This window comes from Microcaecilia unicolor, chromosome 5, assembly GCF_901765095.1.
Source record: "Microcaecilia unicolor chromosome 5, aMicUni1.1, whole genome shotgun sequence".
Taxonomy (NCBI): Eukaryota; Metazoa; Chordata; class Amphibia; order Gymnophiona; family Siphonopidae; genus Microcaecilia; species Microcaecilia unicolor.
In genome coordinates this window covers 326,592,923-326,618,049 of record NC_044035.1, presented here as the reverse complement: position 1 = coordinate 326,618,049, position 25,127 = coordinate 326,592,923, and the positions used below count along the sequence as shown (strand labels likewise).

Here is a 25,127-nt window from a genome sequence, read left to right as displayed (position 1 = left end):
ACGTCACCCCATCTGTGAGAACAAGCAGCCTGCTTATCCTCGGAGAAACTGGTTTAACTCCAGCTTGACCACCACCTGGGACAAAATTATTCTTAAAGGAGGTGCCAATCAGAATTTTGGGAGACCCCACACTACCACAGGAGCCCTGTTCCCCAATGCCTAACATCACTTCCATTCCTTGGGAACAATGATTGGGCAGAAGTTACAGTGGCTCTTACACGTCAAGTTTAAGCTTCAAGTTTATTAAAATTTACTAACCTGCCCAAGACAGGCCATCTGGGCGGCTTACAATCTAAAAGGGGGTTCAATTAGTGCCATACAACAAGAAAAGACATGGTGAGGATATGGGGTAGAAGAACTGTAATGTAAGATAGGGCATAAGGGGTAAAGAAATACAGGAAGTTGGTGTTTATGTGTCCAGGGGTTCTTGTTAAGTTCACAAGTGAAAAGTCATTAAAAGGCATCCTTAAAGAGAAAAGTCTTAAGATCGATTTTAAATTTTGCAGGGAAAATTACATCCTTAAATGAGAAGATAATTGGTTCCATAATTCAGGGTCCTGGACTGAGAAAATAGATTGTCTTGTGTTCTCAAACTATTTCCCTGAAACTAGAGATAATCAAACGGTTTTGCTGTGCAGATCTAAGTGCTCTGATTGAACAATATGGAATTAGGTAGCGTGAGAAGTATGCTGGCGTATCTTGGTAACGTACTTTGAAAACTAGAAGTATTTTATAGGTAACTAGTAAAAAAGGCCCGTTTCTGAAGGCAAGGAAACGGGCCCTAGGCAGGCAATTTCCCCCCCCCCCCCCCATGGCCCCCTCCCCATGCCGGCGAAAACCGCCCCCCTCCGCCGCCGCCGTTGTGGACTACCTGTGCTGACGGGGGACCCAAACCCCCGACAGCCGAAGTGCTGTTGTGCCCTTTGCGTTGTTCATCTTCTCTGGAAGTTCCTCTGCGTGCGTCTGACGTCAGATGCACAGACGCATGCAGAGAAACTTGCAGAGAAGATGAACAACGCGAAGGGCACAACAGCACCGGCTGTCGGGGGTTTGGGTCCCCTGTCAGCATAGGTAGTCCACAACGGCGGCGGGGGGCAGTTTTCGGCGGGCTGGGGGGGGGGGGGTGACAGATGATTCTGAGGCAGGGGGAGGAGTAGGGAATACTCCTCCCCTTGTCTTCGAATCAGCTGTCCTGACGTCAGTGCGTGTCTGCCTAGCAGACCACCACCTCCAGGGAGCCACGGTCCCAAGCACAGAACGTTGGAGGTGAGAATTATTATATAGGATGTGATGAGAAATGCGCAACCAGTGGAAATTCTTCAGATGGGAAGTTATATGGTCATATTTTCTTACGTTACTGATAATTCTAATTGCTGTATTTTGGATTATTTGGCGGTGATGGAGATCTTTTAAGTCCCTCATATAAGGAATTGCAGTAGTCCAATTGACTAAAGATTAAGGAATGTATTAGAATGTTAAGAGCAGAAGGATGTAGTAGAGATTGTACTGAACGAATCAAGCAAAGTTTAAAGAATGTCAAATAACCTGCGATATCCCTGGTCTGAATGTAAGCTCACTATTTACAATGACACCAAACATTTATGTGAAGTATACTTTTGGTACCGATGTATTACATAAAAGGATAGGCAAAACTGGGGATTTTTGTAGTTGCTCAGTGAAGAGAAGTGCTTTTGATGTACTGGAATTAAATTTAAGGTTATTGCTCTGAAGCTAGTCTGTGATCTGCCTTAATTTAGTGTTAATAGTGAGAATCCCTTGATGGTCAAGAGTGTAGAAAATTTGTAAATCATCGATCCGTGACGCGACAACTCTCTTGATAAGACTTCGCTCTGATTAACCAATCGTCTAGGTACGGATGAACAAGAATCCCTTCTTTTCTGAGGGCCGCGGCCACCATGACCATAACTTTGGTAAAGGTGCGTGGAGCCGTCGCAAGACCGAAGGGTAGAGCGCGAAACTGAAAATGTTGCCCTAGGATTGCAAAGCGCAAGAACTTGTGGTGTGCTGGACGAATAGGAATATGCAAATAGGCCTCCGTGAGATCTAAGGCTGTCAAATACTCTCCCTGGCGGACAGCCACTATGACTGATTGCAGGGTCTCCATGCGAAAGCTCGTGACTCTGAGAGCGCGATTGACTGCTTTGAGGTCCGAAATAGGGCGAAGAGTGTCTTCCTTCTTGGGTACCACAAAATAAATGGAATACCGGCATTGCCTGTACTCGGAAGGAGGGACTGGACAGATAGCCTGAAGATCTAAAAGCCTCTTTAGAGTGTCCCGAATCGCCCTCACCTTGAGAGGAGAGCGACAGGGAGACTCCAGAAAGGCGTCTGAAATAGGCCTTGCGAACTCTAAGGCATAACTGTCTTGAACAACCTCCAAGACCCACTGATCTGAAGTGATATGGGCCCACCTCTGATAAAACTGAGAAAGCTGAGCTCCGACAGGGACCAGAGGAGAGGCCCTTGCCCCTTCATTGGGTAGGACGGGACTGTGATCTAAAACCTGGATTGGAGAAACCCGCTCCTCTGCGAGAACCCCGAAAGGACTGAGTCCTATTGTAGAAACGAGACCTGTGAGGTTGAAAACCCCGACCAGCCTGAAACCTACGGAAAACTCTCCCTGAGCCTCTACCAAACAAAGAACCTCAGCCAGACAGACGAGGCCTATCTTGCGGTAGGCGAGGAACTTTAGCATCTCCCAAAGAATTAACCAACTTATCCAATTCTTCTCCAAACAAGAAAGAACCTTTAAAAGGAAACTTGCTCAACTTTGACTTGGAGGCCGCGTCCGCCGACCAACCTTTTCACCACAAAGATCGACGAGCAGCAACCCCCAAAGCCAAAGACTTAGAAGATGCTTGGAGCAAATCATATAGGGCATCCGCCAAAAAAGCCGCCCCCGACTCATTCCTGGCCACCTCCAAATCGATAGCTTGAAGATCATCCGAAGTCCTGTCCAGGGCTCTCTCTGCCCATCGAAAACAGGCTCTAGCTACTAAGGAACCACAAATGTCAGCCTGCACTGCCAAGGAAGAAACATCAAAACTATTCCTGAGCAAAGAATCCAATCTTCTGTCTTGAACATCCCGCAGAGCCGTTCCCCCATCCACGGGGACCGTATTGCGCTTAGTAACCGCCGACATCACTGCATCCACAACTGGCACCTTAAGCAGAGTCTTATCCGCTTCCAGAATCTGATAGACGAGACATGGATCTGGTCGGACGAAAAGCTGCATCTGGAACCTCCCATTGCGCTTTAATAACATCCCAAATATCCTAATGCATGGGAAAAGTCTTTGCTGTGGATCTCGACCCTTTAATCAAGAAATCTACCTTACGGGTTTGAGTATCAGACGGAAGATCTTCAAAGTTCAAAGTAGAGGAGACCATAGCAATTAGCTCCTGCAAGTCATCTTTGTGAAAGATTCTAGCCACAGAAGGATCCTCCCCCTGGGCAAAAGCGGCCTCCTCAGGATCTGCAGAAGAGAAATCTGGATCATTTCAGACATACTCTTCCAGATCTTCCTCTTCTTCCAGATAGGGCATCTCCTGATCAGCCCAAAAATCTCCATGCAAGCCACTTTCCCTCACCCTTTTAGGGGGCGGAGGAGCAGGTCTGCCAGAATCTCCTGGTGCAGCTTCTGCATCACCCTTGTGCAGCAAAAAGGCCTGGTACATCTGGAGCACGAACTCAGGAGGAAAACCCCCTGCCTGAGTGGGCCCAGCTTGAACCAGCGCTCCTAGAGGGAGAATATCACCAGATGGAATCGAAAGAGGAGTAGATAACGGCGACAACAGAGCGAGAGGAGTGGCCTAGTGGTTAGGGTGGTGGACTTTGGTCCTGGGGAACTGAGGAACTGAGTTCGATTCCCACTTCAGGCACAGGCAGCTCCTTGTGACTCTGGGCAAGTCATTTAACCCTCCATTGCCCCATGTAAGCCGCATTGAGCCTGCCATGAGTGGGAAAGCGACAACGAGGGACCCTGAACCGCTGACGAACCTCCCGAAGCCGAAGAGAGAACCAGACCTGATGCGGACCCTATGGCCATACAATATTTACAAGTGCCGGAAGAAGCAACTCCCCGACGCTGACATACAGCTCATCTCTTAAGCTTTTCGGACATGGCGGCGGTCACGCGCCCGTGCGCACACAATTCGCGCCTAAATTTTTTTACTTGAAGACCCTGCTCTGCCGACGGAAATAGGTCTAAGACCAAAAACATTCCCCCGAAAACGGAAGGTAAGTGAAAATAAAAGAAACCTTGCCTCTGAATACTTTAGTGCTGTTCTCTTCGTGTCTTTGCGCCGTTTTTTTTTTTTTTTTTTAACAGCTGATCCACACAACACAAACACACAGAACAGAAAACAGAGCAGGCTGCTCACTAGAAGCAAGGAGAAACACTAGGATTTCTGATTTCTTTTTCTTTCAATCTGGCTGCCTCTCCCAAAGGTAATCCCTTTTGCTAACCAAAAAGGGAACCCTTCCCTTAAGGAATCAAGTAATAGAAGGGAGGTGGGGAGGAATAGGGGGAGGGACTCGGGGCACCCGAGTATAACACCCCTGGGGCTGCACTCTAAAGAGGCCGTAAATTCTAACAAGCCCCAAAGAATTCCTGTGGCACAGAAACCAAAATCAAAGCCAATAGGAGACAAAAGTCAGAAAAGTGAAAGAGAGAGACTAATGGGCTCACTTCCTACCTGCTGGGAGACTGAGAAAATACTGAGGCTAGGGTCACATGACCAGGGCTCTTACTGGCTCGCTAGAGTCAGAGTTTCTCTCAGTCTTCAACCTGCTGGAAGGCGTGCACAACCCATCAGTCCAATCCTGGGCCGGTCCGGAGGGATGCTAAGGAATGAAAGTTGTGATACCTAGTAAGGTGGTTTCTGTACTGTGGTGTTGACAAAAGCCAGCTTGGTTAGGATGAAGCACATATATTTTTGAAATGAAGTCTGCAACCTACGAATGAACAACGAATTCTGCTATTTTGGCAACAAAAGGGAGGTTGGAGATAGGGTGGTAATTTGTACAGTACTGATAGGGAGGATAGTGTCTTTGATCTTAGGATGGATAGTGACAGTTTTCCAGGGCTATGGAACATATCCTTTTGAGAGACAAGATAGATGACGGCACAGAAGTCCTAAAACATGCCATTAACATCGGCACAGCAGGAGGTATTCCTAAAGTATTTGATGTGTTGTAAAAGTGGTGAGAGATTTCAGTGCTTAAAAAGAATGGCAGAGACACTTCCGGTGACGTCATGACCGCGAGGGGTTGAAGAAAGCGATCTATCCGGCTCCAATTCTCCCTCCGCACTAATAAACTCACAAAACCTCGAGTTGCAATTAATCTTCGCTGCAGCCTGAAGTCCTGGAGTGGCCGGCAAATATAATTTCTAATCCACTGGCGGCGAGATGGCAGCTAAAAATGTACATAAAGACAAGCTCTGGGGCAGGGGAGCAGAGGACAAGATGGTGCCGCCCGCAAGCCCGCCTGGTCCGACAGTGTCATCGGCCTGGATCGCCGAAATTACAACGGAAATGTCCTCAGTGCTGGAGGACATGCTGGAGCGCCGACTCTCCCCTATAAACTCTAACCTGGAGAAGGTAAAAGAACAGTTCACCGATCTCTCACGGGATTGCGCAGTGTTTCAAACGCGGGTGAGTGAAATCGAGGACAGAGTAACGGAGGTGGAGACCATGCAGGATATAATCCAAAAAAAGTTGCAGGCGATGGAGGAAAAGATTGAGGACCTGGAAAACAGGTCCAGGAGAAATAATATTCGAGTGGTGGGTCTGCCAGAAACGGTACCTGAGCGGGGCTTGGAGGCTTTCTTGGCCCGCTGGTTTACCAACGAACTACAATTCCCAGAAGCCTCGGGGCCAATACAGATAGAACGGGCCCATCGCTTAGGGATGAAAATGGCCGGTACCAATAAACCAAGAGTGGTAATCATAAGATTCCTGAACTATGCGCAGAAGCAAGAGGTGATGCAGCTGCTTAGAGCGGGGGAAACATTGACACATGATGGAATCCCAGTACGGTGCTTCCAAGATTACTCAGCGGGGGTAGCAGCAAGACGGCGTCAGTTTTCGGAGGTTTGCTCAACACTTTTCCAAAAGAAAATTAGATTCGTGCTGCAATACCCCGCCAAGCTGCGGGTTACGCATAATGGCACCACTAAGACTTATGAGACGGCAGGGGCGGCTAAAGAATTTCTACAGCAGCTGGGAACAGCACCTTCGGACGCAAGTTGAACAACCCATGGGAAGCGAAAAATCTGAGAGCCTCGAAGAAATGTTGTGATGAGAGGTCAGAGGAGACCTGAACTGGTTAGTTTACATTAATGCAGCAATATCCCAGCCGACTACAGAGATGGACTACTCGAAAGTAGCAGGACGGTTTGACAAGACGGCTGCAGTTGAGAAGTTAACGTTTCATGTTTTTGTGAGTTTGTCTTTTCTTTTGTGTTCCTTTTCTGTTGGATGAGACACTCTGTGAAGGATGGGGCTAATGTGTGGAGCGGTTCGAACCCCTGGTGAGAGGGGTGAGACCCTGAAAGTGCCTGATCAGCTTGATCTTGAGGGATATGTTTACTGTAACACTGTTCAAATATGGAGGGGGGAGGGAGGGACGTAAGGAAGTTATGGTTCCAATTGGTGGACCTGAGAATAAGGGGTACAGGATTTGGGAGGGATGCAAGCAGGGTACGTGTTTTAAAAAGAGCATATGTAAGGGAAGGTAATGGAGGCCTTCAGGGGGCTTTATCTCCCCGAGCTTTCGATGGAAGGCGGTTTGAAAGCAGGAGGCAGGTTATGATGGGATTGTGGTCAGAATACAGAATTGATGTTGATAAGGTGGAGGTACAAGGTAGGGGGGGGGACAGAGGCTGGGCTGTTCCCCTCACTTACAAAAGAGGACATCTATGGAATTAGTCACACATTTCCGAGTCCAAGAATAGTAAGAATAATATCGTGGAATGTAGGCGGAGTAAATTCACCGATAAAACGCTCCAAGATTCTACAACAATTAAATAGGCAGAAAGCAGACACAGCACTCCTACAGGAGATGCACCTGAACCAGATTGAGCATGCCAAACTCAGCACCTGGTGGGTCGGGGACTATATAGCGGCAAATGCACAAGGCAAAAAGGGAGGAGTAGCGATACTATTCAGAAAGGGCATAGCCTCTGCAATCAACCCACTTCTGATTGATGCCGCAGGCCGCTATGTTATTTTGGAAGTGGTTGTTGGGCGACAGAAACTGCTAATCTGTAATGTTTATGCTCCGAATAGATACGACCGGTTTTTCCAAACCTTGATTAACTTTCTGCTCAAGCAACCGCACACAGCCATGGTAATGGGGGGTGATTTTAATGCCGCTTGGGACCACTCTTTGGACAGATCAGCCCCGGGGACGGCCTCTTCATGCTATAATAATAGAGGCCTTTTGCAGTTGAGCCAGATGTTAGACCTGATTGATGCGTGGCGGGTGCTGCACCCAGGTGAGAAAGACTACACTCATCTTTCACGGGCCCACTCAACTCAGTCACGAATCGACTATATCCTGACATCGCGTCAGATGTTTGGGGCGGTGACAATGGCGGAAATAGGGCCGTACGCGGTGTCAGACCATGCCTGGGTTAAGATAAAGTGGATACCAAGAGGTACGACCCAACAGATGCATAAATGGCAATTCCCCCTGGAGTTTAGTTCAGACCCAGTGCTTAAGGGCCGATTACAAGCTAGCTGGGCAGAATATAGCACCCATAACCAAGATCATGTAGATGACCCGGTTTTGTTCTGGGAAGCAGCTAAGGCAGTTCTCAGGGGCGAAGTCATAAGTCATGCACACTTTGTGAGGAAGGCACGCGACAGAAAGATCTTGCGTTTAAGTAACCAACTTTGAAAGACGCGGAAGAGATACGGGAAGACACACGCGATAGGCGATAAACAGCAAGTGTTAGAGCTGTGATTTGCGTGCCCTCTCCTGCAAGAGTTCATTCAAGGCGGTCTGGAGCTCTATCATCGATATATGCTTTATAAGCATGGTAACAAAACAGGCAAGTTGATGTCAAAACTAATTACCCCCCGGGGAGGGACTAGAAATATTCTGGCGCTACGGCAAAGGGGGGGGGGGAGGTCTCCACACATCAGATAGGGCAATATGTGAAACATTTCGGACCTTTTACCAAGAGCTGTACGCATCTCCAGAGGAGGAGGGCCGATTAAACCAGATGTACTTAGAAAACTTAGCCTTGCCCAAGCTCACACAAGAGTTGGACCGCCTTAATCAATTAATCACTGAGGACGAAGTTAGCATGGTCATAGACCGAAGCCCGTGATTGAAAGCCCCGGGACCCGATGGTTTGCGAGGAGAATTTTATAAATTGATGGGAGGAATTATACCCGCCCTTACTAGATTCTTGAACCAATTAATAGAGGGACAGAAGATGCCCCCTGACTTGAATAGGGCTCAAATAATAGTCTTGCTAAAGCCTGGGAGGGACCCTCTGGAGCCGACATCATATCGCCCTATCTCCCTATTGAACTTTGATACCAAGTTGTTGGCAAAAATCTTGGGCAATAGGCTGGCGAGGTTGCTACCTAGATTGATCCACGAAAGCCAGGTGGGCTTCGTGGGAGGAAGGGCGATGAGTAAAAACTTGAGGGCAATATTGACATCACTAGAGCAAAGCTCGCAGGCAAATGTAGCATCGCTGCTGGTCAGCTTCGATGCGGAAAAGGCCTTTGACAAGGTTCACTGGAAGTTTCTTTTTGATACGTTGGAACATTATGGCTTTTCAGGAAGATTTGTCAAGGCGATTCATGCTCTATATGCCAACCCTAGCGCCACATTGAGGGTAAATGGGATTGAGTTGGAGAGTTTTCCTATCAGGAGAGGCACGAGACAGGGATGCCCCTTATCCCCCCTTCTTTTTGTTTTAGTTTTAGACCCCCTTATCAGAGACATCATGGCAAATCCTATGATCCGGGGAGTCGGCGTGGGGACCCATATGTTTAAGATCGCAGCATTTGCGGACGACATTTTGGTACACCTCACAAACCCAAAGGAGTCATTAGACACTTTACTGGAAACATTTCGCGAATATGGAGACTACGCGGGCTTCCGGATCAACCTGGACAAGTCTGAAGCTCTGGCCTCACCAGCGGTAAATCAGAGGGACTGGGGGCCTGCATTTCCATTGAAGTGGGCCAGAGAGTCCTTCAAATATTTAGGAATTCGGCTCACAATGAATACTTCTGACTTATATCAGTTAAATGTTAAGATTTTACTGGAGCATACTAAGGACAAATTAGACTCTTGGATGAGCCTCCCGTTGTCACTGATGGGACGGATACATTTAGTCCAAATGGTGTTGTTCCCGCGCTGGTTGTACGTCCTACAAACCCTGCCCATACGCCTGTTGCGGACTGATTTGAAACGGATGATGCGACTTTTTAGTCGGTTTTGCTGGGCAGGTAAGAAGCCTAAAGTTAGCCAGGGCATGTTAATTGGGAGCTGGAGGCAGGGGGGAATGGGCATTCCGGACGTGTTCCTATATAATCAGGCATGCTTGTTACGCCACCTGGGAGATGTGTTTAATGCCACGCAATACTACACACCTACAGACTTAGAGCAAGCCTTTTTTGCTCCCTGTGATGTATTAGCACTGATCCATTTGCCTCGAAGCCGGCTCCCTTCTAAATTTAAAAAAAGCATAATACTACAGCCTCTTCGGGAGGCGTGGCAGTGGTGGATGCGGCAGATGGGGGGTCAACCGCACGTTACGGATCAAATCCCAATTGTAGGTAACCCAGTATTTGAGGCGGGGATAGACAACCCGACCTTTGGTAGATGGCAAGGGCTGGGCATCACGAGATTGGAGCATCTGCTATTGGAAAATGGGGAAATGATGACATTTGATGCTCTTCAGGATAAAGTGGGGTCAGCTTGGGGTAATAGGTTTGCCTATGCACAGGTCCACCATTACATGAAATCTCTGAACCAGGCAACCTTGAAGGGGCGGATGGGGGAAACACTTCGAGGCTTCTTTGAAGAGCTGCAGATAGAGAGACAGTCGGTCTCTGCATTGTACGGGGCCTTGGTTAGGCGTAGGCCCAGGAAGCAATATGCTGACCTTAAGCGTAAATGGGAACAAGATCTCGGGACCTCACTAGCATCATGGGATGTGTCGGCTACTTTGAAGGGCATCCGGGCGCTAGTAACGGACGAAAGACTGAGAGAATGTGGCTACAGAGTGGTCCTTTGTCTAAAGCACAGCTGGCTCATATGCTGGGGCCAGACAGTTCTGAGTGCTCTAAATGCGGAGGGGGTCCCAGCTCATTATATCATGCACTATGGCAATGCCCCAAGGTGCGCATGTTCTGGCAGCAGGTAAGAGGGTTTTTTATTCGATTGGAGAATAAAATTCAAGGAACGGAGAGGTAGTTTCTGTTAGATCAACCAAGAGCGTTTGCTCCATTGCGCGCCCCCGCTATAATGCTATGCAGGAAGCTGAGTTTGGTAGCTCGGAAATGCATTATGCAATATTGGATCTCTTTGGAGGGGCCAGCATACTGGCACTGGCGCAACCAGGTGCATCTTCTGGCCTCCTGGGAGGCTAGGGACTCAAAACAATCACCTAAACGTAGAGTACGGTTTCTTCAGATTTGGACGCCATACCTGCAAATCCTTAGCCCTAGGGGACGTAGTTTGCTTATTAATGCCTGATAAATCGAGGGGAACAGTGGGGGAGTGAAGGCAGCCTGGAGTTGTAGATTAAGACTAGAGCCGTATACTGCTTGCAGGGGAAGAGGGGAGAAGGTGGGAAGAGGGAATGGAGGTTATTGAGTAATAGTGAGAATAGGATTCTGTACAAAATCATTGTCGCAATGCAGCTTCACATGGATTTTGGTGCCCTTAGTTTACGGGACCATTCAACTTGCTGGAGACTGGACGATGTGGAGAAGGGGGGTACTCCAGACATGTGGAGGCAAGAGAATGGACACATGAATCCGTCCGACTTGTGTACCATCAACACGCCTCCGTACATGCATAGAAGCATTGGGGGGGGGGGGGGGGGGGGGGGGGAGGGGAGTCGCTGGGAGGGGGGCTGGAGGGGTTGAGTGAGGTGACTATCAATAAACGTTTGGCATCGCTCCATAGCTTTGATGTTCAGATACTGTTGGTGTTTTATGATATGTACTATTTCATCTAACGAGTTATTTTAAAGCTTGTGATGTCAATAAAACAGTTGAAACAATGTTAACAATCGCTGAAAATAAAAGTTGTAAAGAGGGGAGGGGGGAGGAGAAAATGGAAAAAGTGTTTGACGATGTTGAATATGTTGATTTGTATACTGATCCATGCTGTATGAATACTCCAAGTTGAATTGTATTATGCATATCGTCAATAAAAAAACGTTTAAACTTAAGAATGGCAGAATTTGGCGCTTTGGTAATTTTGGCAATATAGTACAATTATTTAGCATTGAGGATTGCACTTTTATAGGAACAAGCAGTATTCTTATAAATTCTGAAAGTAGAAGAGGAAGGGTGATGTTGCGTTGCCATTTCTGTTCTGCTTGTCGGAGTTGTCATTTGTGTTGTCATTAATCTAAAGTGTACCATGGATCTATTGAGCGTCGCAAGAGGTATAGTGCAAGTTCTAGGAGGAGCGATCGTACCATAAGCTTTCTTAAGGCATAAGTTCCAATTGTTAGTTTGTTCTTCTAAGGGTAAGGTAGTAAGAATTAGCCTCAAGATCGGAGTATTGTAACAAAGATACCAGAGTAATTTTTTCTCTGTCTCTATATGGAATACGCTTCGCTAAGGATTTGTTGGTTTTATCAATAGTGGAGTGATGGAATAGTATAAGTGAATGCTCAGTCCACAATAAGGGGTGAAGTGCTGAGATGATTAAGGACCGAGAGTTTGTAGGAATAGAAAGAATTAGGTCCAGAGTATGGGACCGGTTACATGTTGAGTTAGGTTGAGATCAGAGAAAAGAGCTCAGAGATCATAGGCGAAGGAGGAGGCAGGGTCATCATAATGGATATTAAAGTCTCCTAGTATGATTGGGAGTGCAGAGGTCAGCAAAGGTCAGCAATGATCAGTCATCAGTCTGCAGAAGATGAAAGGAAAATGTTGTTGAAGGGGGTGGATGGTAAAGAAATAAGAAATCTAAGATGGTGGAAGTGCCAACACAAAACTGAAGGTACTCAACAGTAGGCTGCGAGTATGCCGAGAATTGAGATACATGTAACTCCAAGGAGAAAATAGCGGCCACTCTGCCACCTTGGCAGTCACTACGATTGTTAACATAATATTGGTAACCCAGGGAGAGGGGGGTGGTTTCCTTGTACATCAGACAACCAGGTTTCAGTCAAACACAGAATGTCTAGCTTGTGTTGTATCCTGCTCCTTTGTGCACTCCTTTGGCATGAGCCACTAGGGGAGGTCTAGAGAAACAGTCTACAAAACAGTCACTTCCATTGAAGGACAGGAGCTTGGTGCAAGCTGGGGAACCCAGAGCGATCCTGGAAGACACAAAACACAATAGAAACAATCAGCAACAGTACAAAGGTAACGTGCGCCACTAGGGTGTTTGGAGAAATAGTCTACTAACGGCGACGTCACTTCCAGTGAGGGATGGGAATTTGGTGTAGGAACTAGGTGCAGTAACTAAACTCTGAATACTAGCTGCAGAACCCGGAACGATTGGTGACATCACTTCCGGTGATGGACTGGAGCTTGGTGCAGGAACTAGGTGGAATAACTAAAATCGGAATACTAGCTGTGAAACCTGGAGCAATCCTGGAAGACACAAACTTAACAGGTAAAAATCAGCAACAGTACAAAGGTGTTGACATCTGCATTGGGCCAAATGGTGCAGTTATCCCTTTACTTTTCAGTCTTAGGGGGACTCCCATCACCTCAGCTCTTCTGTATCTCATGGGTGGGATGATGGAGGATCACTGCAGCTCAAGTGCCCCAGGCTTTGAACCCTTCTAAAATGAGACAGATTATGTACCAGTTTTCATGAATAAAATGTTCTTGATATCAACATACAGGAGTTCCAGTTTTATGAACAAATAAACCAAGAAAAGTAAGACTATCAAACAAAAAAAAAAAAAAGAGGACAAATACAGTGTTAGTTAAATTAATGATACAACTCATAAAAGATTATATCTGTTCTTACTTGCTAATTTCTTTTCCTTGAGCCCTTCTAAACTGGTTCAGATAAGTGGGCTGTGTGCCCCAACCAGCAGGTGGCAACAAAAACAATGACTTTTAGTGACATCATCACTAAGGACTGATGACGTCCTCAAACTTGCCAATACAGTCCTCTCACCCTAGCACACCTCTCCATTCCCTGCAGCACTCCTTCCTCCCAGAATGTCCAGAACATATCTCCCTTCCCTGTAGCCTCTCTCCTCCCAAAAAGCCCAACAAACCATTCTCTGCAGCCCCTCTCTTCCCATAAGTCCAGCACACATCTCCATTCCCTGCAGACCCCCTCTTCCCATAACTCCAGCACACCTCTCTACTCCCTGCAGACCCCCTCCTCCCAGAAAGTCCAGCATACCTATCCCTTCCTTGCAGCCCCCTCCCCACAGAAAGTCCAGCACATCTCTCCCTTCCCTGCAGCTCCCCTACTCCCATAAGTCCAGTACACCTCTGCCTTTCCCAAATCCAGCATCGCTCGCTACTTTCCTTCCCACAGGTCCAGGATCACTGCCACTTCCTTCTCCTTTCCCCTCTGCCGCTGCAGTGCTTACAGTTTGCATTTTTAGGCTGTCTGCGATTTACACAGGCACTGTGGGGACTTCCCTCTGCTGCATCCAGCCCTCTCTGATGCAACTTCATGTTGCGAGGCACTGGGACGGAAGCAGCAGAGACGTCCCTGCAGTGCCCGTGTAATTCACAGATGGCCTGAAAATGTAAGCTGCAAGCATTGCAGCAGAGGCGGGGGAAGAAGGAGGAAACAGCAGATTCTGAACCTGCGGGAGGGAGCGATGCTGGAATGTGGGTGACTAGGGGTCACTATCTCGGTTTGGGTGGCAGTGGGAGGGAGGTCAGGATTTTCCGCGGCACCCCTGAGAGTTCACTGCAGTGCACCAGGGTGCCGCGGTGTACAGTTTGGGAACCGCTGCCTTACACCTTTTAAAAAACGCACAATATCTGAATATGCCACCAGAGAAAAATCTTCTACTCTACCTCGGTAACAGGCTAGCATCATGACTGAAAGAACTGAGTCAAACCTCACTCAAAGCCCTCCCTCAGAAATGCCAGAAGCTCTTAGACTGGACGTGTGAGGAGAGACCAAGAAACACATGTGGAAAAAAACAAAAAACAGAGGAACGTGTTCTCGCGGCGGGCGGAAAGGCACTCGTGCATGCACAGTGGAGTGCAGCTCACACATCAAAAAGCTCTTTTACTTTGGCATAAATGCCGGACTGGGCGATGCGGATCGGCGTCTACCCACTTTTGAGAATATGTAAATCTGCTTTTCCTCGGAGAATGTATGCTCACTCCAGTAACCTACATGTGCAGAACAAAAGGGTCCTCCTATTAAGCTGTGCAAAGAAAGCAAAGTTTCTTACCTGAAGCAGGTATTCTCCGAGGACAGCAGGCTGGATATTCTCACGTGTGGGAGACTTCACGTCGGCCCCCGGAGGAGTTTTAGTAAAAATCTACAAAAGTCTCTTCTGGAGCGTTCCACCGCGCGTGGCGCTCCCACTGCGTTTGCGCGCACGTAGTTTCCCGCCCGTCGCGCAGTCACGCTCCTCAGTTGAATTCAATAGTTGAAAAGAAAGAACAACTCCAAAGGGGAGGTGGGAGGGTTTGAGAGAATATCCAGCCTGCTGTCCTCGGAGAATACCTGCTTCAGGTAAGAAACTTCGCTTTCTCCGAGGACAAGCAGGCTGATATTCTCACATGTGGGGTATCCCTAGCCCCCAGGCTCACTCAAAACAACAAACATTGGTCAATTGGACCTCGCAATGGCGAGGGCATAACAAAGATTGACCTGAAATAAAAAACATCTAACTGAGAGTGCAGCCTGGAACAGAATAAAAATGGGCCTAGGAGGGTTGGAGTTGGATTATAAACCCCAAACAGATTCTGCAGCACCGACTGCCCAAACCGACTGTCGCATCGAATGTCCTGCTGAAGGCAGTAGTGAGATGTGAATGTGTGGACTGATGACCACGTCGCAGCCTTGCAGATCCCTTCAATAGTGGCTGACCTCAGATGAGCCACTGACGCAGCCATGGCTCTAACATTATGAGCCGTGACATGGCCCTCTAAAGCCAGCCCAGCTTGGGCATAAGTGAAGGAAATGCAATCTGCTAGCCAATTGGAGATGGTGCGTTTCCCGACAGCAACTCCCCTCTTGTTGGGATTAAAAGAAATAAACAATTGGGCGGACTGTCTTTGGGGGCTTGTCTGCTCCATGTAAAAGGCCAATGCTCTTTTGCAGTCCAAAGTGTGCAGCTTGCTTTCGCCAGGACTTGTATGAGGACGGGGAAAAAATGTTGGCAAGACAATTGACTGGTTCAGATGAAACTCCGAAACCACCTTTGGCAAGAACTTAGGGTGCGTGCGGAGGACTACTCTGTTATGATTAAATTTAAGATAAGGAGCATGAACTACCAGAGCCTGGAGCTCACTGACCCTACGAGCTGAAGTAACAGCCACCAAGAAAATGGCCTTCCAGGTCAAATACTTCAGATGGCAGGAATTCAGTGGCTCGAAAGGGGGTTTCATCAGCTGGGTGAGATCAACATTGAGATCCCATGACACTGGAGGAGGTTTGACAGGGGGCTTTGACAAAAGCAAACCTTGCATGAAGCAAACTAAAGGCTGTCCAGAGATAGGCTGACCCTCTACACGTTGATGATAAGCATTAATTGCACTAAGGTGAACCCTTACTGAGTTGGTCTTAAGACCAGACTCTGATAAGTGCAGAAGGTATTCAAGCAAGGTCTGTGTAGGACAAGAAAAAGGATCTAGGGCCCTGCTGTCACACCAGATGGCAAACCTCTTCCATTTAAAAAGAGTAACACCGTTTAGTGGAATCTTTCCTGGAAGCAAGACTCTGGAGACACCCTCAGAAAGACCCAAAGAGGCAAATTCTAAGCTCTCAACATCCAGGCCGTGAGAGCCAGAGACTGGAGGTTGGAATGTAGAAGCGCCTCCTTGTTCTGAGTAATGAGGGTTGGAAAACATTCCAATCTCCACGGTTCTTCGGAGGACAACTCCAGAAGAAGAGGGAACCAGATCTGACGCAGCCAAAAAGGCGCAATCAGAATCATGGTTCCGCGATCTTGCTTGAGTTTCAGCAAAGTCTTCCCCACCAGAGGTATGGGAGGATACGCGTACAGAAGGCCTGTTCCCCAATGAAGGAGAAAGGCATCCGACGCTAGCCTGCCGTGGGCCTGTAGTCTGGAACAGAACTGAGGGACCTTGTGATTGAATTGAGTGGCAAAAAGATCCACCGAGGGGGTGCCCCACGCTTGGAAGATCTTTCTGGCGACAGCCATGCTCAGTGACCACTCGTGAGGTTGCATTATCCTGCTCAACCTGTCGGCCAGACTGTTGTTTACACTGGCCAGATAAACGGCTTGGAGAAACATGCCGTGTTGGCGAGCCCAAAGCCACATCTGCACAGCTTCCTGACACAGAGGACGAGATCCGGTGCCCAGTTGCTTGTTTGTGTAGTACATCGCAACCCGATTGTCTGTTTGAATCAGAATAATTTTCGTTGGATAACCAATCTCTGAAAGCCTTTAGAGCGTTCCAGATCGCTCGCAACTCCAGGAGGTTGATCTGAAGACGCTTTTCCTGAAGGGTCCAAGCTCCTTGAGTGTGAAGCCCACCTACATGCGCTCCCCACCCGAGGAGGGATGCATCCGTCGTCAGCACTTTTTGTAGCTGAGAAATTTGGAATGGGCGCCCCAAAACCAGATTGGATCGAATTGTCCACCACTGAAGTGAATTTCGAAAGTCGATGGACAGCTGATCACATCCTCTAGATTCCCTGCAGCTTGAAACCACTGGGAAGCTAGGGTCCACTGAGCCGATCTCATGTGAAGACGTGCCATGGGAGTTACATGAACTGTGGAAGCCATGTGCCCCAGAAGTCTCAACATCTGCCGAGCTGTGATCTGCTGAGACGCTTGAACCTTGGAGACTAGAGTCAGAAGGTTGTCCGCTCTTGGCTCGGGAAGATAGGCACAAGCTGTCTTTGTGCACAACAGAGCCCCTATGAACTCCAATTTTTGAACTGGGTTGAGATGGGACTTTGGGTAATTGATGACAAACCCTAGTAGCTCCAGCACTTGAATAGTCATCCGCATGGACTGTAAAGCCCCGTCGTAGGAGGTGCTCTTCACCAGCCAATCGTCCAGATAAGGGAACACATGCACTCCTAGTCTCCGTAGAGACGCTGCAACAACTGCCAGGCACTTGGTAAAGACCCTGGGCGCAGATGCCAAGCCAAAAGGCAGCACACAGTACTGAAAGTGCTACGTTCTCAGCCGAAACTGCAGATACTTCCTGTGAGCTGGAAGTAGAGATGTGAGTGTAAGCATCCTTTAAGTCCAGAGAGCATAGTCAATCGTTTTCCTGAATCATGGGAAGAAGGGTGCCCAGGGAAAGCATCCTGAACTTTTCTCGAACCAGATATTTGTTCAGGCCCCTTAGATCTAGGATGGGACGCATCCCTCCCTGTCTTCTTTCCCACAAGGAAGTACCTGGAATAGAATCCCAGCCCTTCTTGCCCTGGTGGAACGGGCTCAACCGCATTGGCGCTGAGAAGGGCGGAGAGTTCCTCTGCAAGTACCTGCTTGTGTTGGGAGCCGAAGGACTGAGCTCCCGGTGGGCAATTTGGAGGCTTGGTTTCCAGATTGAGGGTGTATCCTAACCGGACTATTTGAAGAACCCACCGGTCGGAGGTTATCAGAGGCCACCTTTGGTGAAAAACTTAACCTCCTCTCGACAGGCAGATCGCCCGGCGCAGACACATTTATGGTGGCTATGCTCAACTGGAGCCAGTCAAAAACCCGTCCCTGGTTTTTGCTGGGGAGCTGCAGGGGCCTGTTTGGGCGCACGCTGTTGACGAGAACGAGCGTGCTGTGGCAGAGCCTGAACCGGCTGTTGAGAAGTAGACGTGTACTTACGTCCCCTAGAGGCGTAAGGCGCACTTCTCTTCCCTTTAAAAAACTTCCTAGATGAGGAAGCGGATGCAGAAGGCGCCCGGCGGGAGAGAGAGTCCATAGCGTTATCACGCTGATAGAGATGATCAATCAACTCTTCGACCTTCTCACCGAAAAGATGATCCCTCCCGGCAAGGGCTATCTGCAATTTTCTGCTGAGTTCCTCCAGGTTAGAGGCATGCAGCCATGAGAGTCTGCGCATCACTATACCCATAGCAGAAAATCTGGATGTCACATCGCAAGTATCGTAAATGCCCCTGGACAGGAACTTGCGACATGCCTTCTGCTGCCTGACCACTTGGCAAAAAGGCTCGGCCTGCTCCGGTGGGAGTGCATCAACCAAGCTCTCAAGCTGCCGCACTGAGTTCCGCAAATAAATGCTCGTAAAGAGCTGGTAGGACTGAATTTTGGAAGCGAGCATGCCAGTCTGATACGCCATCCTCCCCAAAGAATCCAAGGTTCTATGTTCTCGACCCGGGGGCGCCACGGCAAAGTTCCTAGAACTCTTAGCTCTTCTGAGAGCGGAATCCACCACCGCAGAGTCATGAGGCAACTGAGGCCGGACGAAACTGGGTTCCCCAGGGATCAGATACTGGGATTCAGCCTTTTTGGGAATAGTTGGACAAGAAAGAGGCTTCTCCCAGTTCCTCATCAGCACTTCCCTGAGTGTATCATGAAAAGGAGCTGTGGTAGAAGACTTAGGTGGAGATGGATAATCCAGGACCTCGAGCATCTTGGCCCTGGGCTCATCCACAGTCTCCACAGGGAAGGGAATGGCCTCAGACATTTCCCGCACAAAAGATGAAAAAGACAAGCTCTCCGGAGAGGAGAGCTGTCTCTGAGGTGAGGGGGTCGAATCAGATGGAAGACCTAGAGAATCCTCGGCACAGAAAACTCCATGACCCCCATCTTCATCAGATGAGCCATCATCGGATGGGGCTAACAACTCAGAACGAGCAGCCTGGATCCGAGCCCGTCTCGACATGGAGGTGCGGTGACCTCAATGACAGTGTCGAGAAGTTGACTCCCCAGGAGACTCCGGTGAAGCTTCCTCCACCGAAGGCAATGGAGAGTCGACCTGAGAGGCTACCAACCCCGATACTGGTACCAGAGACCTCACCACCGGCAAAAGGCACGGTGCCACAGGAGCCTCCGGCACCGTTGATACCGGTACCTCCGGTGCCGGGTGCAAATAGTGCAGCACCGCTTCCATAAAATCAGGAAAAATAGCCTTGATGCGCTCATCCACAGAAGCTGTCGGGGAAGGCTGTGGTGTCGATGTGGGCTTCAGAGGCAGAATCTGCAGAGGCTGGGGAGCCGGTACCGGACTGCCAGACGATCGTTGCGTCGACACCTCCATTACAGAGGAGCCGAATGTTTCAATGACCTGGAACTCGCGGTACTGTGTCGAGAAGGAGAATGATGACAGTGCTTCCTGACCTTCGCCCGACATCGAGACTCCTTGGTACCGGCGAGAAAGACGTGGAAGCCACACGCTTCCTTGGGTCCGGGTCCGATACAGGTCGGTCCCGGGTGGCCTGCAAAGCAGGAGGCAACGAGGCAGGTGGAGACCCGCTCGATGCATCACTGCTCCCAGCGTACATTGGTCTCTTTGCAGTCTTGACCTGGTTTCCCGATGCCAACGCTGCACTCGACGTCGACAGTGCCGACGCCAAGGAACCGGACCTGAAAAGCTTCTCTCTCTGGGCCTCTCTGGAAAGCTGGGTGCGTTTTTTCATTTTAAGGCACAACTTACAGCTCTCCTGAAGATGGTCTGGCCCAAGGCACTGAAGGCACCAGGAGTGCCAGAGATGGTCCGGTTGCAGCGGGCGCATGGCTTGAAGCCACTGGGCGTCTTCGATGACATGGAGGGAAAAATAGCCTCCGCGAAATCAAAGGACGCGATTGTGTCAAAAAGTGGGCATAAAAAGAGGAAAAATCCCGACTGAGCGACCTAACTACGGTCAAACGAAAATAAAGAAAACTTATAAGCGGGAAAGAAAACTAAACTAAAAAAATTAAAGGGAATTTTTTTTTGAACAGTACCCGTTAGGGAACAAAATCTTTGACTAAGAAAAGAAGAAACTTTACTCCGGGTAGCGAGGAGACGCTAAGCGCTGTAGAAAGGACTCCGTGTCGCCTCAGACGCGGAAAGAAAGAAACTGAGGAGCGTGACCATGCGACGGCTGGGAAACTGCATGCGCAGTGGGAGCGCCACGCGCGGTGGAACACTTTTGTAGATTTTTACTAAAAATCCTCCAGGGGCCAACGTGACGTCACCCACACGTGAGAATATCAGCCTGCTTGTCCTCCGAGAATGAGCTTAACACGTCCTTACTTGAGACCGTCTCACACACTAAGCCCAACTTTAGCGTGGCTGGCAAAAACAGATTTTGTATTATTTGAATTATTGGGTGTGCCCAGTAAAAAAAACAAAATTACAGTAGGAGCGTTTACTGCCTCCTTTTTAGGTGGTGTTATGAATGCACTAACCAGTTAGCACAGCCATAATGTGCACACACACTAGCTGATTAGAACTTCCACGCCAATTCTCTGCCCCTGACATGCCCCCTTGAAAAAAAATTATCACGCGGCTAGCTCATACAGATAACTAGCAGCTTTAGGACGTCTTGCTGTATGCCATTTTTGCTGCATTAGGCTTGCATTAGCGCCTAACACAGCTTAGTAAAAGGGCTCCAAAGTGATGTGTTCCACTTACTTATGACGTGTGTGTCACTATCATAATATGCTCAGCCTCAGTCAGTATTTAAATGTGGCTATCACCAGACAGTGATTCATTTAAAATAAAATGAGAGGAAACAGAAAATTACTCACTGTTATTTGAAACCATGACTAAGATAACATAAACAGACATTCTTTTCAAAGTCATTGAAGAATCTTCATTAGATAAAGACAAAATGATATCTTCAAACAATTCAGATGTGCACAAGGTTTGCTGACAGAAAACTATAACAAAAAGTAAAATAAGAGACAAAACAGGTATTTATCAAAGTTTTATACTGCCAGCATTCAATTTCCTCAGTTTTAATTACTAGCTTTTTAGATAAAGTACAAAGGTCTACAAATTCTAAATCTGTAAGAATAAAACAATGATTTATGTAAACAGCAAAATGGTTTACATATTTCTGCAGACTTTATTAAGAATGATTGTGCTCTCAGGACACAATCATGTAATAAATTTGTAAGGCAAAATGTATACATTCCTGTTAATTTTCTTTCCTTGAGACCTACTAGATCAGTCCAGACCACTGGGTTCTCACCTCCTACCATCCCTACCACCAGATGGAGATAGATTGATTTGAGTCAGTCTCTCTCCTGAGACTGAAGGTTAATAGGAGCACATGGCATTCTGCTGAAATGCCATGAGGTCAAAGCACGGGGGACCCCAGTGGATAGTAAGAAAATTGTGGGACTCAATTCCCACTTGCCCTCATCCAAGGCGTTCTGGCTGAGGAACTATGCCATAGTTGAGACCACCACCAAGTAACACCCAGCCCAACAGCACAGCTTGCCAACCTTCAGTGCCACTGCTGCACTGTGCGTCTTCCAGTTTGTTGCTGTAGGCCACCATCATGGCATTGTCTGATATGAAAGAAACAACAATATGATCAAGAGGAGTAGCAAAACCTTCAAAGGCAAAAATCTCAATTGCAAATAGGTAAAACAAGGAAGGACCTGCATCAAAATAGGTATTTTTTGGGCATGGGACATCTTACAGCGCACAGCTGTTTCTAGTCCGCATCTCACCAAGAAGTCTTATCTACAGGAATTCCTTGATCCTGTATTATTTAAGAACCCCCCCTTTTTTTTTGTTACACTTGTACCCCGTGCTTTCCCACTCATGGCAGGCTCAATGCGGCTTACATGGGGCAATGGAGGGTTAAGTGACTTGCCCAGAGTCACAAGGAGCTGCCTGTGCCCGAAGTGGGAATCAAACTCAGTTCCTCAGTTCCCCAGGCCCAAAGTCCACCACCCTAACCACTAGGCCACTCCTCCACTCAAAAACAATATTTATTTCAATCCACAAGAACTTTACTAAATTTAAGTTATGGCCACTTATCTTGCTACAAGCAAACTCCAGCAATGGATCATTAAACACCCGACACTCAAAAATAGCACACAAGAGCATTTTGGCAACTGCCCACTTCTGGGGTAGTGAACATAGGGCCAAATAACAACCTCAAACTGGCTATGATGCCATATTTGAACAATGGATTGTTCAAATATGGCGTCAAATTTAATTTGAGGTTATTATTTGGCCCTATATTCACTACCACAGAAGCAAGATTGTTCAAATATGGTATCATAGCCAGTTTGAGGTTATGATTTGGCTCTAGGTTCACTACCACAGAAGCAGGCAGCAGCCAAAACACTCGTGTGCTATTTTCTGTTGGATTATTTGTAGTAAATAATTAGCAGATTTTTATACACACAGCTTCAGCTTTAGAAATGTTAATTTCTTTTCTTCATCTCTCTCACATACACCCCAGAATAATTCACTGCTGAGTCACTTTAAAGTTGAAGTAACAAAACATCTGTTTACTCACAGCTTGTAGTTAGATATATATTCAGCAGGCTTATATATACATAATATAATACATTTGGTTTATCAGCTCTTTCCATGTGCTTAGATGGTAATGGATGCTCACACCATAGATCCTCAGGTTAGGAGAGACCATTAGAGCTCCATGTGCTGTGCCTAACCCCCACAGGAAGTTGCATGGGTGTGACCTCTCTAGGAAATTCACATCAGAGGTCACAGAGTAATCACAGAGAAAAAATTGGTGACAGACAATGCATGTAAAATACAATACATTATTCCAACAAACCCCTTCTCATGCATAACTGTCATGCAATTATTAATTCATACAAAGTCCAAGCTTTATTCGCAGATTCACAAAATGTTCTCTGGGTAACGGTTTGGTCATGATGTCAGCTGTCATCTCACTGGTGTGACAATAGTGTAGACTGATGACCCCTTCTTTCGCCAGCTCTCGCACGTTGTGATATTTCGTTGCGATGTGCTTGGTGCGTGACTGAACCTTGTCATTCTGTGACAGTCTGATGCAGCTCTGATTATCTTCCATTATCTGGATTGGTCTCTGTTCATCTATTCCAAAATCCAGCAAAAGTTTTTCAATCCACATCAGTTCTCTGCATGCTTCTGATACAGCCACATATTCAGCTTCTGTAGAAGACAGACTCACAATACTTTGTTTATGACTGGCCCAAGAAATTTGTACATTTCCATACATAAACACATATCCACTTGTGGATTTATAATCAGAATGATCCCCTGCCCAATCTGAATCACAGTAACATATTAGTTTTGGATTACTATTGGCTGAAATCTTTAATTTACAATCAATGGTACCTTTTAAATACCTTACCATCCTTTTAACTGCAGTCCAATCTGATTTGGTAGGTGAGCTGACCCTTCTGCTCAAAATTCCTACTGCATTTGCTATATCAGCCCTGTATGTGGTAGTCAGATATAAAAGCTTACCTATGGCTGATCTATATTGGATGTTATCTGGTAAAGGTTCTCATACTGTTTCATCCTTCAGAAAATCAGTGATCATGGGAGTGCTTACAACTTGGGCATCTTGCATACCTAAACTTTCAATAAGCTCATTTATTTTCTGCTTCTGGCTTAGAAGATAAGAACCATCATTTTGTTTCTCAATTTCTATACCAAGATAGTATGACACATTACCAAGTTCTTTTATCTCAACATTCAGGTTTAAATATTTTACAATGTCCTTGTACTCTTGCTCACTTTCGCTTGCAATGAGCAGATCATCAACAAAAGCTAAAATGTATGCATATTGTCCATTTCTGCATCTAGTGTACAAGCATTTATCTGCTTCACCTTGCTTAAATCCTAAATTTGTCAATATTTCATGCAATTTGTCATTCCAACATTTTGCACTTTGCTTTAATCCATAAAGACCTTTGTTTAATTTACACACTAGCTGTCTTTGTTTTGTATTTATGAAACCTGTTGGCTGTTCCATGTACAAGTCTTCAGTTATATCTCCATGAAGAAATGCTGTTTTCACATCAATGTGGTTGACTTGCATGCCTTTTGAGACTGCAATGCTCAGAAGTGTTCTAATTGTCGTGTGTTTCACTACAGGTGCAAACACTTCATCAAAATCTTCTCCATATTTTTGAAGATATCCCTTTGCGACTAATCTGGCTTTATACCTTTCCACTTTTCCTTGTGCATTCCTTTTTAACTTGAATACCCATTTGCATCCTATAGCTTTCTTGCCAGGAGGTAATTTTGTAAGAATCCAAGTATTATTTTTATGCAATGCATCAATTTCTTCTTGTGCAGCTTTACGCCATTCAGCAGCTTCTTCTGCTGGCATTTTCTCAATCTCATCCCATGTTAAGGGCTCTTGAGCTTCTGCTGACTTTGTTAGGTAAGACAGTCTTGGGGGTGGAACACCTTTGTTTTCCCTGGATGAGCGTCTGACAACAGGTTGGTCCGACCTTTCCGCATCCTCTAAATCTGAGAGTCCTTCTCCAATTGATTCCCCTTCTCCAACTGTACTGTCTCCTGCAATGATCCTTTCTGTGTCTGCTTCCTCTGCCTGTTCCTCGTTAGATACAGATGAGTTGCTTTCAGACATCTGCCTTGGTATGGCATTTATATACACTGGCATGTCTATTATGGTTCTAGTTTCATATTCTGGATGATAAGGCTCATCTGGGATAATCCAGCCTTTATCAACCCTTTTGTTTTCATCAAAATATGTAACATGTCTTATGCCAACAATGCCAGTTTTCAGATTCAAAATTCTATATCCTTTGTGTCCTGGAGCATAGCCAACTAAAATGCCCCTTTCTGTTGTG

The 25,127-nt window shown here is 47.1% G+C and overlaps 1 protein-coding gene across 12 annotated transcripts in view; it reads right to left on the bottom strand.

The window, feature by feature from the left end:
* Positions 1-25,127, bottom strand: part of TERB1 (telomere repeat binding bouquet formation protein 1) — a 241,566-nt gene that overhangs the window by 197,056 nt on the left and 19,383 nt on the right. For all 12 annotated transcript variants that reach the window (XR_003942250.1, XM_030204477.1, XM_030204483.1 and 9 more), the window contains one exon: positions 21,078-21,209. Coding sequence is in view for 11 of the 12 variants with exons in the window: in XM_030204477.1 (XP_030060337.1) it covers positions 21,078-21,209 (132 nt within the window). In the remaining variant the exon portion in view is untranslated. The remainder of the gene's footprint in view (positions 1-21,077; positions 21,210-25,127) is intronic.